This window comes from Mustelus asterias, chromosome 3 (assembly GCF_964213995.1).
Source record: "Mustelus asterias chromosome 3, sMusAst1.hap1.1, whole genome shotgun sequence".
In the NCBI taxonomy this organism is placed as follows: Eukaryota; Metazoa; Chordata; class Chondrichthyes; order Carcharhiniformes; family Triakidae; genus Mustelus; species Mustelus asterias.
In genome coordinates this window covers 135,713,719-135,728,279 of record NC_135803.1, presented here as the reverse complement: position 1 = coordinate 135,728,279, position 14,561 = coordinate 135,713,719, and the positions used below count along the sequence as shown (strand labels likewise).

General features: G+C 40.7%; 1 protein-coding gene across 2 annotated transcripts; it reads right to left on the bottom strand.

The window, feature by feature from the left end:
• Positions 1-445: 445 nt before the first annotated feature.
• Positions 446-6,306, bottom strand: LOC144491620 (MKRN2 opposite strand protein-like). Of its 2 annotated transcripts, none has more exons than XM_078209713.1 (4): positions 6,090-6,297; positions 4,910-4,959; positions 3,941-4,103; positions 446-2,435 (listed from the first exon to the last, which is right to left on the bottom strand). In XM_078209713.1, exons 1-4 carry the CDS (start codon positions 6,095-6,097, stop codon positions 2,207-2,209), a joined length of 450 nt encoding a protein of 149 aa, XP_078065839.1. In that variant the 5' UTR covers positions 6,098-6,297; the 3' UTR covers positions 446-2,206. The 2 variants fall into 2 exon arrangements, with proteins under 2 accessions (XP_078065839.1, XP_078065838.1); XM_078209712.1 differs by having other exon boundaries at positions 448-2,435; positions 6,007-6,306.
• Between the last annotated feature and the right edge of the window lie 8,255 nt (positions 6,307-14,561).

Genomic DNA, 14,561 nt, shown 5'->3' with positions numbered 1-14,561 from the left:
TGAATAAGATAAAATGATTCACTCCATGTGATATCAAGAAACAGCCAAATGCACTGGATACATGAAAGGCAATGGGCCTTGGCAACATCCCAGCATTAGTACAGAAGACTTGTGCTCCAGAATGAGCTGCACCCCAAGCCAAGCTGTTCTAATATAGCTACAATGAGGGAAACAGGCACATGGGAACACCACCACGTGCAAGTTCCCCTCCAAGCCACAAACTACCTTGACTTGGCATTATAATTGCCATTTCTTCACTGTCACTGGGTCAAAATCCTGGAATTTCCTTCCTAACAGCACTATGGGTGTACTTTCACCAGACTGTAGCAGTTCAAGGAGGCGCAGCTCAATACCATGGCCCCAAAGGCAATGAAGGGTGCGCAACAAATGCTGGCCTTGCCAGCAACACTCAAATCCCATGAAGGAATAAAAAAAGACACCAATTGTAAATCGTAAGATAAACTATAATGACAGTAAAGAATACAGTAATCTTAAAACTCTCATTTTCTCTGTTATTACAGCTTTCATCACTTGGCTGTATCTTCTTGATAAACAACAAACTGAATACATTTCCTCTCCGAAAGCAATTAATATAATCCCAGCGGAGCAAAAAACGAAGCTCTCAATAACCTAAGTGGAACAGAAGATGATGTACAGGTATGTAAATTTTACATTATGTGCACTTTAACGTCAACATCAAGCATGATTTTTTTTTACATTTGAGGTATTGATGGTTTATTTTTGAAATATCCATTACAGCAGGTTTATGGTTCTATAATACATTCTTGTCACCATCTAAAGCTTGCCAGCTAATGCTATAATTCATTCAACAGTCTTATTATGGAGGAACAGTCTTATTATGGAGGGACAATCTCATTTTATCATCATAGTGGCTGCCTTTGGTGATTAATCGGTTTTACTGCTGATAACGTAATGAGGCAGTCCAGAACATTGTAGGGCTGATTCACAAGTAAGGAAGGATTTTCATTTCTGGAATCAGGGATGTAAATCCAGTTGTCATCTCTTTCCACAGGGTGGAAAGGAACTCATTGAAATGAGCCTGGCTATTCCCAAATTAGTTCTTGCAAACACACAGCTATTGCATAAAATTGCACATAATTTAACATTAAGTGGCAATCTCACTAAAACATGATCACGGTGTGAAATGACAGCATCATGCTGGCATAATAATTGTGACGTATAAATATAATCAAGATTGGCTAAGTTTGTCTTATTTTATGTACACTAAGAATAAAATGTATTGACCTAATTGGAAAGGAAACTAGGTACAGTGTAGATTTATTAGCCCATTTTGCACTACTGTCATGAACCCCCTTCACCCCAAAACCTTTTATATTCCCTGTCTTCTAACATCAAATAATAAACATTCTCATTCTCTGCTCACCAATTCCTTCATGTGAAACCCTAGATTGTGAGTGTCAAAAGGAGATAAGTTGTGGAGATAGAACAACTAACCCTATCCTGTTCTCAGCCCAGTTCCATATATATTCACTTTCTAGCAAAGGTCGCTACATAATCATCAGGACCACTTGCTGGTTTATTTTGTCCTTATGCAAGCCAAAGGGTGAGCACATTACGAAAGCTCATGTGGTCATTACGTTAATTTATAGATTGTTTATCACGATTCAATGTTTAAGACAAGAGAAATTAGAGAGGGTTAATTTAGGATAAAACAGTCACAGATCACAGTGCAGAACTCAGGACAAATGCCCAAAGAATTCTCCAATCTCAATCACTTCGCGGTCACTTCTCCAGATTGATGAATGTACCTTACTGTCATTGATCAGTATTTTCATCCAACCTCTGGGCAGTTAAATAAAGCAGAAAGTAATCTTTGTGAAAAGAAAATCTAACGTGGTTCAAATTTTACTTGTATTGGATACTCCAGTGAATAGCATGTGGTCATTATGTCAATTTACAGGTTGTTTTCCTTTGGTTACATTACTGTTTAAGACAAGAGAATTTAGAGATGGTTACTTTCAGATAAAATAGTCACAGATCACAGTGCACCTTTATTACCAATAGACAATAGTAGGAAATGTCATGCTATTAATCTAATGGTAGCTTTATTCATCTTTTCCATATAAAAGTTTCTTCTGTGGTCCAAGAATAATATTTGTTTATTAAGTTATCAAAACTTTGGTGATAATGGTTTAACAATGATATAATTAAATTTATATATTTTTTAAAACTGGCTACTGATATCTTCCGTTTGTAAGCCATCCGCAACATAAAAGTAGCTCCTGCATAACTCTCGGTACAGTGTGATATATCTGGAGGCTCTTTTTGTCCGGGGAACCACAAACCTCTCGGTAAATTCAGTTCTACTCAGCTGTCGTTTACTTTGTGCCGCCAACACACGATTGATGAAGGTCAGTGCATAGGAGTAGCAGTTGTGCTCATATTCATTGTACCTAGAAATTTATACAATAATCATATTTAGAAAACTGGTTTTGCCGTGGTAATTAAATAGTACCTTTAAACAGCTGGAATAGGTAAGAGGCAAGGACCTACAGAAGGAAACATAATGTTGTGTATCATGTGAGACTTGTAGGTTAATGATGGTCAGATATAATTGGATGACAATGTGTGCATGTTTTTAATATAGGTCTCATTAATTAAGTACACATTGTGTTCTGCAGGCTGCATTGTTTATATGCAACATGTGGGGACAAAATGAAAACATAAAAAGAAATTGCCCTTATACAGATTGGTGAATTTTCTCCAATAAGTTCCATATTATGTTTGTGTGTAGCAGCAATCTGAAATTGGGTGGCACGGTGGCACAATGGTTAGCAGTGCTGCCTCACAGCACCAGGGACCCAGGTTCAATTCCGGCCTTGGGTGACTTTGTGTGTGGAGTTTGCATGTTCTCCACATGTCTGTGTGGGTTTCCTCCCACGGTCCAAAGATGTGCCAGGTAATGGATTTGCCATGCTAAATTGCCCCTTAGTGTTCTAAGATATGTAGGTTAGATGGATCAGCATTAGGAAATGTGTGGGGTTACGGGGATGGGGCAGGGAAGAAGACCTGGGTAAGATATTCTATCATAGAGTCTGTGCAGACTCAATGGGCCAAATGGCCTGAAGCTTACAGATATATGTTTCATTGTTTTTGTTCAACTGTGTAATATGAATGAGGATTCTGCAGTAATAGCGCTCTAGAATGTTATTTGATTTTTTCCCCATCAATCTGTTCTCATGAAGCTGTTGCCTCGAGCCAGAGTTGAGTTTCAGGGAAGTGAATATCTCCAAATGGCTCTTTGCTACAATCATGAAGAGTAAACCCTCACAACCAAGTCCAGCCTGACTTTACCCAGCATCTACACAGGTTCACTTCCAGTAAGGGCTGGCAGATTTCAACAACTAACACATCAGGGACCAGCAAATCAAACCTATATCTTCTCAGCACTACACCAATCAGTACAGTTATCCACTGGTCAAAATGGAAGGAAACAGGGGACTTAAAGAAAAAACAGAATGTACAAAAAATCTTACTGGAAGATTTTACCTAAGGAATACAACTTTGCCAACTAAAAAAATGATTATATAAAGAATAAATTATAATTCTGCTGTAGGAAAGCACATTAACAATTGGAGCACTCTCATGGGTGCAATAGCTTGTGTAATAAGTGCAATGAAGTTTAGCAGTTGGGATCAGTGCATTGTTGTATCATCAGTTTTAAATCTACTGTACTAATGAATTGTCATTGAGGGTAGTTAAAATGGGGAATTATCTGCCACAAAATCGCTGAAGCAGAACCCATTAAGTTATTTTAAAAGGAAATTAGGTTAGCATTTCAAAACTAATATTAAAAAGGTATGGGGAGTGAGCCAGATACTGTTAGATCAAAAGTTTCACATGACAAAATTATCAACGCAAACTTGATGGACCATATGAGCTGTGCTATGATTCATACCTGTTTGGTAACCATAAATCAGCAGTGGAGAACTGTTCCAAATAAAGATCCCACTGGTTAATTAAACTATACATGTCTGGTTGTACTAGTGGAATGCAAACACATTCCTCCCAACCACAGTCAGCTCTTTGGACACCAGTGTCAATGTAATTGTATACAACACCTGCAAAAAATAAAATAATAGTGTGAACTAAAAAGGTTACAGCATGCAGTAAATGTAAATGTATATTAATTCTGCGACATTTAAGTCAAACTTTTCGTAAAAAAAGTCTGAGTAGGAACAATTTCCTCTGAAAGAATGTTTTTATTATACTGCTCTCTGGCTTTTCCTTTGTGGAAAAAGACTCCTTTAGTGCACCGCGCAAGCACATCACTTGGTCATTAATAGTGCAGTATTGATACCATAGGTTGTGTCCTTCTGCCTGAGAAGAATAATATAGGTGGAAGAAGGAGCAGTAATTAGGGCAATTACCAATGTCCAGAATTATAAATTTCATACCAAACTCCCAATCATCCTCAGAGTAAAAAAAAATCTAAAATCAGAAAGTAACGGTGACACTGCTGCCTCACAGTGCCAGGACCCAGGTCCAATTCCCGGCTTGGGTCATTGTCTGTGTGGAGTCTGCATGTTCTCCCCGTGTCTGCGCAGGTTTCCTCCCACAGTCCAAAGATGTGCGGGTTAGGTGGATTGGCAATACTACATTGCCCCTTAGTGTCAGGGGGTAAATAGATGGGGTTATGGGGATAGGGCCTGGGTGGGATTGTGATCGGTGCAGACTCGATGGGCCAAATGGCCTCCTTCTGCACTGTAGGATTCTATGAACTCTTGTTTGTCCAAACTATTCTTAAAATTTAGGATTATTCTTCACTATATATTTTCCACACGGCTTTTGGAGTATCTGTCATCTTGTGCTTAAATTACAGTGTTTTTGTTTATCAAGAAGTAACGTGATTTCATTTTAAACTCACCACTGGTATTTGAAATTCCAACATGAAGATCAGATCTTCCATCATAATCTCTGGAAAACAAAGTGTAAAGAGATGTTAAAGTGCTGTCCTTCAGAACACTATTTCTTGCACATTAACTGGATGACAAAATACCTGCTGGTAAAAAAATATAAAAAGGAAATAAATAGTGGAGCATACAAAAGAAAGAATGAAAAGTAAATAATGAAAAGGGAAGAGAAAAAATATTACAATATATAAGCAAATGGTAAAAGTAAGAAGTCTCACAACACCAGGTTAAAGTCCAACAGATTTATTTGGAATCACAAGCTTTCGGAGTGCTGCTCCTTCATCACCTGATGAAGAAGCAGTACTCCAAAAGCTCATGATTCCAAGTTCAACCCTCACTTGATGAGTCAGAGTTGGAGCATCTGGACTATGGGAAATCTGATTTGCTGTTAGCATTCTGGATCAATTTTTACTTGTCCCTCAATGCGACAACAATTCAATCTGCCATACATCAGTCTCTTATATTTGCAACTGGCTTTTATACCATCCATCATGCTACAAGAGCATCACATGTACAGTATTAATGGCATATTTCTCAAAAACACTGTTCCCAATAGAATATGCATTGTTTTTGGTTCTAGTTTGCTCGCTGACAATAATCTTTGAAAGTTTCAATGCTTTAATTCTTCATTTTAAAAGATATAATTAATCTATACTTCATATCCCTTTCCTGAGTAACACTAAATACATGTATTCAAAGAACAGTTGAAAATACTAAACAAATTATGCAGCTTAACTGGATGAGACAGGATGCTAACCACAGACTCTCCCAATACCTCTGCCCGCCCCATCTCTCGCCCACAAGTCTAACATTGGACAACATATATCTCAATCTGTGTTCTATATGGAATAGTACCTTTACGTTCTTTGCGGTTAACTGTAGAAAATGTAATCTATTAGTTTAACATATGAAACTCGATTTGGCATGTTTTATTCGGCTTCATGCTGTCCCCCCGAGCCTGAATCAGTTTTTAGTGTACAGCAGCAGATTTGGGGGTTAATTCTGATGCTGTAGCTTAATGCTGCATTTGACTATCGGCAGTCTCCTTTACCTCAGGAACGATCCTCTAGTGGGTTTGATCAGGAATGAGCACCTTTCATGATGACCATCTACAAAGGAGTTGGGAATACTGACCGGGGCATCCTCCAGTCTTCGCCCCAGGAGGCTCTGACCACAGATCGGACATTGCTCGGGTATATTAAAACAATAAATATCTTTCTGGCAGTGGCGAAACATGATGATCCGATTCTCCATGTCTTTCTTTACCGATCAGAGAGGTCCCTAAACTACACGGATCATTTGTTAGAATCCTGGGGTCACTTTAAATACCAACTTCCTACTCGGTGACAATGAAATTAACAGGTGCAAGAGCCAATGAGAACTTGAATATAAAGTAACAAACACCATTTCGGATCCGGGTTTGGGTTGCTGATCCAATCAAAGGTTTAGGGGAGGAGCCCAAGTTGTATCACGGAGTGGCTCTGTTTTATTGTTGGGTACAGTGCAGGTCTGCAGAGAGCACAGAAAAGAGTGAGGCAGGTGCCTCAGATGTTATGCATTCCTAACATTTCCTGTTATATTATACCATTTCGTATGTGTGTTGAGCTACCTCTGCGAACAGGAAATTGATTGAGGCAGAGACGAACCAACTCTTCAACACAAACTGAACTGTAACTTCATTGCTCAGGCCTAATGCTATTAAGAGGCTTTATAGGTGCCGACTTTGTTAGCACAACAAGTAGGCTGACATTAACACTGCAATGAAGTTACTGTGAAAATCCCCTAGTCGCCACACTCCAGCACCTGTTCGGGTACACTGAGAGAGAATTTAGCACGGCCAATACACCTAACCAGCACATCTTTCAGACGGTGGGTGGAAACCGGAGCACCCGAAGGAAACCCACGCAGACACAGGGAGAATGTACAGACTCTGCACAGACAGTGACCCAAGCTGGGAATCGAACCTGGGTCCCTGGAGGTGTGAGGCAGCAGTGCTAACCACTCTGCCGTTCCCATGTTAGTTACCTCTTTGAATAGGAAGTTGGTTGAGGAAGAGATGAACCAACTCTGGCCTAATGTTATCTGAGAAGCTTTGTAAGTGCCGACTGTGTTGGACAATCTTCTCCAAAGACAGCCGTGTAAACCAGCCACGCAATAAAAGTTATGCCACATTACTGCATTACCTTCTTTTGTGTCAATGGCAAAACAATTCTAGGTGTAGGCATGACTGACAATGCCATTCTATGATTTTTTTAATCACTAATCAATCACATCATAGTGTTATTGTCAGAGCAACTGTGATAAGAAAATCCATTGGAATTTAGGAAAATAGGAGGCAATTTGATTGAAACCTTTCAGATGCTGAAGGGTATTGACAGGGTAAATGTAGTATCATGAATGTACCAACAGGGTAGAAGCCACCAGCATTTCATAAGGTATTCCGCAGGACGAGAGTCCCAGTAATGACATTAGACAGACCAAAAGAATACATCATCCTGCTAATAGGAAACATCTTAGACCATTTGAAACCATCAAGGGAAGACATACAGATGTTAATCTTTCAGAACTAGAGAAGCTGGAGGGGACAGACAGCCAGACATACAGATAGAATCTTCAAGGGGAAACAATGATATAATTGGCAACCTCTTTGTGGAAGAAGAAGGCAGCATCCATCTTGCAGCCTGAGACTCAGATTCCAGCTAGCAACCTATAAGTCAGTGCTGGTTAGCAGAAAAAAGCAAGAGTGCTGAATACCTTCATGGAGGCAGTTAAAACCCATATCTTCACTGAACCAAGAAGATACATTCCCCAGAATAACTATTCAATCATGTACAGTGTGATACTTATAAGCCCTATTGGATTGGATGTTTTTTGGGAAGTGGGAAGTACTGAAAGATTTCAAATCTTGTAAATGTACATTTGGATCAAAAGGGGTAACTCCTACTTAAACTGTGTCAGTGTATTTAGTCGTCTCTTGTATGTAACCATTTTAGATCATTATAGTCCTGTTTATGTATATGTGTCTTTTTATTGTAATAAATAGTCTTTAATAAGTGTTATACTATGACTGGGCTCAGTTGGTATCACACGTGGCTCCTTACACCATTCCTGTAGACAAAACTATATAGCCCCAAGAACCTGTATTTCCAACTGGGGACACGCTTTCAATTAACATCAGCTGGGTTCTCGACAGTGGACAGAATGTTTTCTCCTGTGGGAGAATCTAGAACTAGGAGTCACTGTTTAAAAATAAGGATCACTCATTTAAAACAGAGATGAGGAGAAATGTTTACTGAGGGTCGTGAGTCATTGGAACTCTCTTCCTGAAAAGGCAGTGGAAGCAGTCTTTGAATATTTTTAAGGCAGAGCTAGATAGATTCTTGATAAGCAAGGGGGTGACAGGTTTTCAAGGGTAGACAGGAATGTGGGGCTGAGGTTACAGTCAGATCAGCCAGGATCTTAGTGAATGGTGGAGGAGGTTCGAGGGGCCGAGTGGTTTACTCTTGCTCCTAATTTGTATGTTCGTATGAAGACAGGGAGGTAGAGCTGGGTGATTTTTCGGCTTTAATGTGGAAGCTGACTTCCCCTGAGGTATGCTGCAGTTGTTCATTGTTGTGAAGAATCATGATAGAGGTATAAATGGGAATTGGATAAGCAGCTTTATGGAGAGATGTGAAGGATAATTAATTTTATGTCCTTGTGTCACAGAACCAAATTTGTAGCAATTCAATACAATAACGCTTGTTATTCAGATTAAAGGTCACCAAAATTGGAATTTGGTTAATATTTTAACCAGAAAACTATCACCTTATGCTCAGTTGGCTCAGTATTTCCCACTTTTGACGGGAGAAAGCTAATGGAATGTCCATGGCTCTTCAGGATGGAAAGCCATCAAAGTTCAAAAAAAGAACAAGGCCATCAGAAGGCTACAGTTGGGTGGATCCAAACTTGTGCTTTAAAAGCCTGAAGATTTTAAGAGGGAGAATGAGTGGAGATGGTAAGAAGGTCTGCCACAATTTCTCTCTATTGCAAAAACATGTTGGGATGTAAAGATAATCCAGGCTTCTTTTTACTACTCTGACCCATTTTTTTAAACTTCTCTCCCCTGTCTCCACCACCCTCATCTTCAAATAACAAGTGTAAGGAGCTCAGAAACCTCTTTGTCACTGAGACTATGACCATTTAATCAGCTGTCTCTGCTGCTTTCCTCCTCACTTCCCCAAGGCCACCAGACAGAACTTCCCCAAATGTTCCTCCCTGTCCTTGCCTTGAACTTGCATCTTACTTTAGTTTGTCATCTAACACCCCCTCATGCCCTTTCTGAGCTCATCGTGTCCATGAGATCCACCCCTTACTCCCTCAACCCTAATCCCACTAAACTGTGGGCCATTCAACTTAGTTTCCTGATTTCCATACTTGCTGATATCATTCATTGTTCTCTCTCGTCATGTACTGCTCATCGTCTCCTTCAAGCTGCCATCATTGCCCTTCTCAAAAACCATAGACAAACCTGTCCATACAAACTACCACCCCATTTCCAACCTAATTTTTCTTTTCTAAAGTCCTTGAACGTGTTATCACCTCCCAAGTTTGTGTCCATCTTTCTTGAAGCTCCAAATTTGAATCCCGCCAATCGGGATTCTGCCACTGCCACAGTACCAAATTCACAAGTGATATTCTATGTGACTGTGATAAAAGGGACCTATCCCTCCTATCCATCTTGATCTGTCTGCAGGCTTTGACACGCTTAACCATACCATCCTCCACAACACGTCTCCACTCTCTTCCAGCAGGATGGCACTCTGTTTTCCTAGTTCTATTCTTATCTGTCTAACCATAACCAGAGAAGCAGATGAACAGCTTTCATTCTTGCTCCTGCACTGTTACCTGATGACCCCAACGACCTTGCCTTGTCTCCTTATTTTGTATCTACATGTCATTATCCATAAACACAAAATCAGTTTCCATATGTATTCTGATGACACCCAGTTCTACCTTATCAACTCCTTCTACCCCTCCAGCGTCTCTAAGTTGTCAGTCCATTTGTCTGACAACTGGTGCTGGATAAATAAAACTTCCCACCAAATAAATATTGGAAAGACTGAAGCCATCGTCTTTGGTCATGGCTACAAACTTTGTTCTCCAGCCACCAACTTCATCGTTTCTCCCCTTCCCCTTGGCAATTCTTTAAGGCTGCACTGGACTGTCTGCAAAACCTTGGTGTCATACTTGGTCTCGAGGTGAGTGTTCGATCACAAATTTGTGCCAGCACTAAGACAGCCTATTTCTACTTTGGTAACGTCGGCTGCCTCTGCCCCTGCCCTTGTTCGCCTGCTGCTGAAACTCTGCCTTTGTTACCTTTAGTCTCGACAATTCCAAGTAACACTGGCCAACCTCCTTCACTATACCTCCATATACCTAAGGTCATCCAAAACTCTGCTGCCCAACTCGCCCTGTTCACCCCATCACTCCTGTGCTTCTTAATCTATATTGGCATTGTTTAAGCAATACCTCGATTGTTATATATGAGTACTTGGTGAGGGAGTGAAGGGCACTTGTTGCCAATGGAACTGCAGCGCAGAAGTATAAAAGGGAGACAAAAGCAATGAGAGAAGAAAGCTTTATGTTCAAAAATAATCCACTGTACAAAATCTATATGTTTTGTGGGTCTTGTGGAATGCTCACTTATTTCACAATTGAGGCTGACTTCAGAGCTCATGACTGCCTTTTAGCTGTCCCCTTGTATGGAATAAACTACACCATTCCTGTGATGTCTGTGACAACCATTTTAAAATTTCCCTTAGAATGGATAAATTCACTGGATCATTTGAGACTCAAATATCCTTTCAGAGTGAGTAATGCAGCTAGTTTATATGTTTGCTTCACAAGTACATGATAAAAATAAGAATTGGACCATGCTGCAGAATCAGAGTGTACAAGAAGTAGAGTGCTGCTCTCATCACTTAAACTTTCTGCCACTGTGTGGAGTTGAATATTACTCCTGTAAAAGGCATCAATCGCAACTGTAGAAAAGAGAAAACATTTTGATGTTTCCACTCAAATCTACTCTATTAACAAGAGTAATAAGAAGTTTATGTAATAGGGGTTACCAATATATATTTTATGAACAGTAGTTCTTAATTTAACATGGCTGTCATGTGTACATTTACAATTGCAAATATTAACTAGGTACCTACATCATGGTTCAGGCTAATTTTTTTTGTTTGACAATGAAAGATTATTTGCAATCTTTAAAATGTGCAGGTATACCAGATTTAGAACGTGACAAAAAATGTAGATATTAACAGAATCTTTACAAATCTATACACTAAAACTATATACAGGTAGCACAACAAGATTGACAAGCGAATGGATGGGTTGGGACCTAAAAATTACTCGCCTCATAAAATTCACTTTGTGGTTGTTTGTAGTGACTAGTGCTGCTGGAACTCATGAAATATTTCAAATTTCAGTGATACGAACTACAAAATGGAATAATATTCTAGCACACTGAAGTCTTAATTACGTTGAGTAAAATAGAGATCCTTCCTGAGTCTCCAAATCTCACATACATTTGAATTCTCACAGGATTTCACTTTACCAAAGAACTTGAACAATAGCACCCACGTGTGGCACACTCGAGTCATCTAAAGTAACTATATTGCACTCAAGATCCTCCTACATGATACATTCAATATGGAAAATAGGCCCATTTTTGCTACTAATTGATTTTACCGTTGTTCTGATGGTTTGTTCTGTTCATAATTCATTTGAAAAACAAAACATCTGCACCTCCATTTTAAACAGAAATAAGTTGGGGAAAAGTAGCATTTTTTAAAAATCTGATTTTTGGTATCTAGTTTTTACTTTACATGGTGCCAGATGCACTCAATAAAAGACTGACACAAATAGAACATTTTGGAAATTAATAGTTTGATTCAGCAACACCCACAGAGAAAACATAGAGAAAACAATCACCATTGTACCCAAGATTTTCTGCAACTGGTGGGCATCACTGGCATTTGAGTGCATGCGAGCCACTGGTTAATAATATTTAATAATTGCAGGCCAATTTTGAAGTTATCCAACACAGTGTATGTTTTGCAATAAAAGCAGAATTTAAAGAATTCATTTGTGGGATGTGGGCATCGCTGATAAAATCAACATTTGTTGCCCATCCCTCACTGCTCATGAAACTGAGTTGCTGCATGGGCCATTTCAGAGGACTGTTAAGAGTCAACGACATTGCTATGGGTCTGAAGTCACGTGTAGGTCAGACCAAGTAAGGATGGCAGATTTCTTTATATAGAACATAGAACAGGACAGCACAGTACAGGCCCTTCAGCCCACGATGTTGTGCCGAACCTTTTCCAAAACCAAGATCAAGCTATCCCACTCCCTATCGTTCTAGTGTGCTCCATGTGCCTATCCAATAACCACTTGAAAGTTCCTAAAGTGTCTGACTCCACTATCACAGCAGGCAGTCCATTCCACACCCCAACCACTATCTGAGTAAAGAACCTACCTCGTACATCCCTCCTATATCTCCCACCACGAACCTTATAGTTATGCCCCCTAGTAACAGCTACATCCACCCGAGGAAATAGTCTCTGAAGACTTCCTTCCTGAAAGGGCACTCATTAGCGAACCAGATGGGCTTTTATAACAATCAATGATAGTTGCCTGGTCATCCATTACCAAGATTAGCACTATATTCATAGAGTCGTGGAGGTGTACAGCACTGAAACAGGCCCTTGAGCCTAAGCCGTCTATGCTGACCAGGTTTCCTAAACTGAACTAGTCCCATTTGCCTGCATTTGGCCCATATCCCTCTTAAACCTTTCCCATCCATGTAATTGTCCAAATGTCTTTTAAATGTTGTAATTGTACCCGCCTCCACCACCTCCTCTGGCAGCTTATTCCATATACGTACCATTCTCTGCGTGAAAAAGTTGCCCCTTGGGTCACTTTTAAATCTTTCCCCTCTCACCTTAGACGTATGCCCTGTGGATTTGAACTCCCCTACCCCTGGGGAAAACCCCTGGGCTATTCACCTTTTCTAGCCGCTCATGTTTTATAAACTGAATTTAGATTCTACCAGCTGCCACGGTGGGATTAGAACCCAGTAAGAAGTTTAACAACACCAGGTTAAAGTCCAACAGGTTTATTTGGTAGCAAAAGCCACACAAGCTTTCGGAGCTCGAAGCCCCTTCTTCAGGTGAGTGGGAATTCTGTTCACAAACAGGGCATATAAAGACACAGACTCAATTTACATGAATAATGGTTGGAATGCGAATACTTAAAGCTAATCAAGTCTTTAAGATACAAGCAACGTGAGTGGAGAGAGCATCAAGACAGGCTAAAAAGATGTGTATTGTCTCCAGACAGGACAGCCAGTGAAACTCTGCAGGTCCAGGCAGGCTGTGGGGATTACAAATAGTGTGGCATGAACCCAATATCCCGGTTGAGGCCGTCCTCATGTGTGCGGAACTTGGCTATCAGTTTCTGCTCAGCGACTCTGCGCCGTCGTGTGTCGTGAAGGCCGCCTTGGAGAACACTTACCCGAATATCAGAGGCCGAATGCCCGTGGCCGCTGAAGTGCTCCCCAACAGGAAGAGAACAGTCTTGCCTGGTGATTGTTGAGCGGTGTTCATTCATCCGTTGTCGCAGCGTCTGCATGGTTTCCCCAATGTACCATGCCTCGGGACATCCTTTCCTGTAATCCCCACAGCCTGCCTGGACCTGCAGAGTTTCACTGGCTGTCCTGTCTGGAGACAATACACATCTTTTTAGCCTGTCTTGATGCTCTCTCCACTCACGTTGCTTGTATCTTAAAGACTTGATTAGCTGTAAGTATTCGCATTCCAACCATTATTCATGTAAATTGAGTCTGTGTCTTTATATGCCCTGTTTGTGAACAGAATTTCCACTCACCTGAAGAAGAGGCTTGGAGCTCCGAAAGCTTGTGTGGCTTTTGCTGCCAAATAAACCTGTTGGACTTTAACCTGGTGTTGTTAAACTTCTTACTGTGTTTACCCCAGTCCAACACAGGCATCTCCACATCGGGATTAGAACCCGCAGGATTGGCCTGGGCCTCTGGATTGCCACCATTGCGGGTGGTACAGCGGTTATCACTGCTGCCTCACAGCGTCAGGGACCCGGGTTCGATTCCTGGCTTGGGTCACTGTCTGTGCGGAGTCTGCACATTCTCCCCGTGTCTGTGTGGGTTTCCTCCAGGTGTCTCCGGTTTCCTCCCACAGTCCGAAAGACGTGCTGGTTAGGTGTATTGGCCATGCTAAGTTCTCCCCTCAGTGTACCCAAACAGGCGCCGGAGTGTGGCGACTAGGGGACTTTCACAGTAACTTCATCGCAGCGTTAATGTAAGCCTACGAGTCACACTAATAAATAAACTTAAAAACTCTCTCCCTGAAAATGCTGCAAACTGGGTGTCGGGCTTTTTGTTTTAGAATGTTCCTGCGAAACTCTTCATCGTGTTAAATAATGTTCCTGTGAAACTCTTTGGGACTCTTCATCAAGTTAGAGGTGTTTTATAAAGGTAGGTTGTTGTTGTTGTTGTTGTCCAGCTGCTCCTGACACTTGGGACCA

What these genes read in the sequence shown, in the direction of transcription:
- LOC144491620 (XM_078209712.1), bottom strand. Translation starts at nt 6,209, where the DNA reads ATGGAGAATCGGATCATCATGTTTCGCCACTGCCAGAAAGATATTTAT. An exon ending in ACTAGAGGATCGTTCCTGAG is followed by an intron (nt 4,960 to 6,006) that starts GTAAAGGAGACT and finishes TTTGTTTTCCAG; the next exon opens with AGATTATGATGGAAGATCTG. An exon ending in TGGAATTTCAAATACCAGTG is followed by an intron (nt 4,104 to 4,909) that starts GTGAGTTTAAAA and finishes TATTTTTTGCAG; the next exon opens with GTGTTGTATACAATTACATT.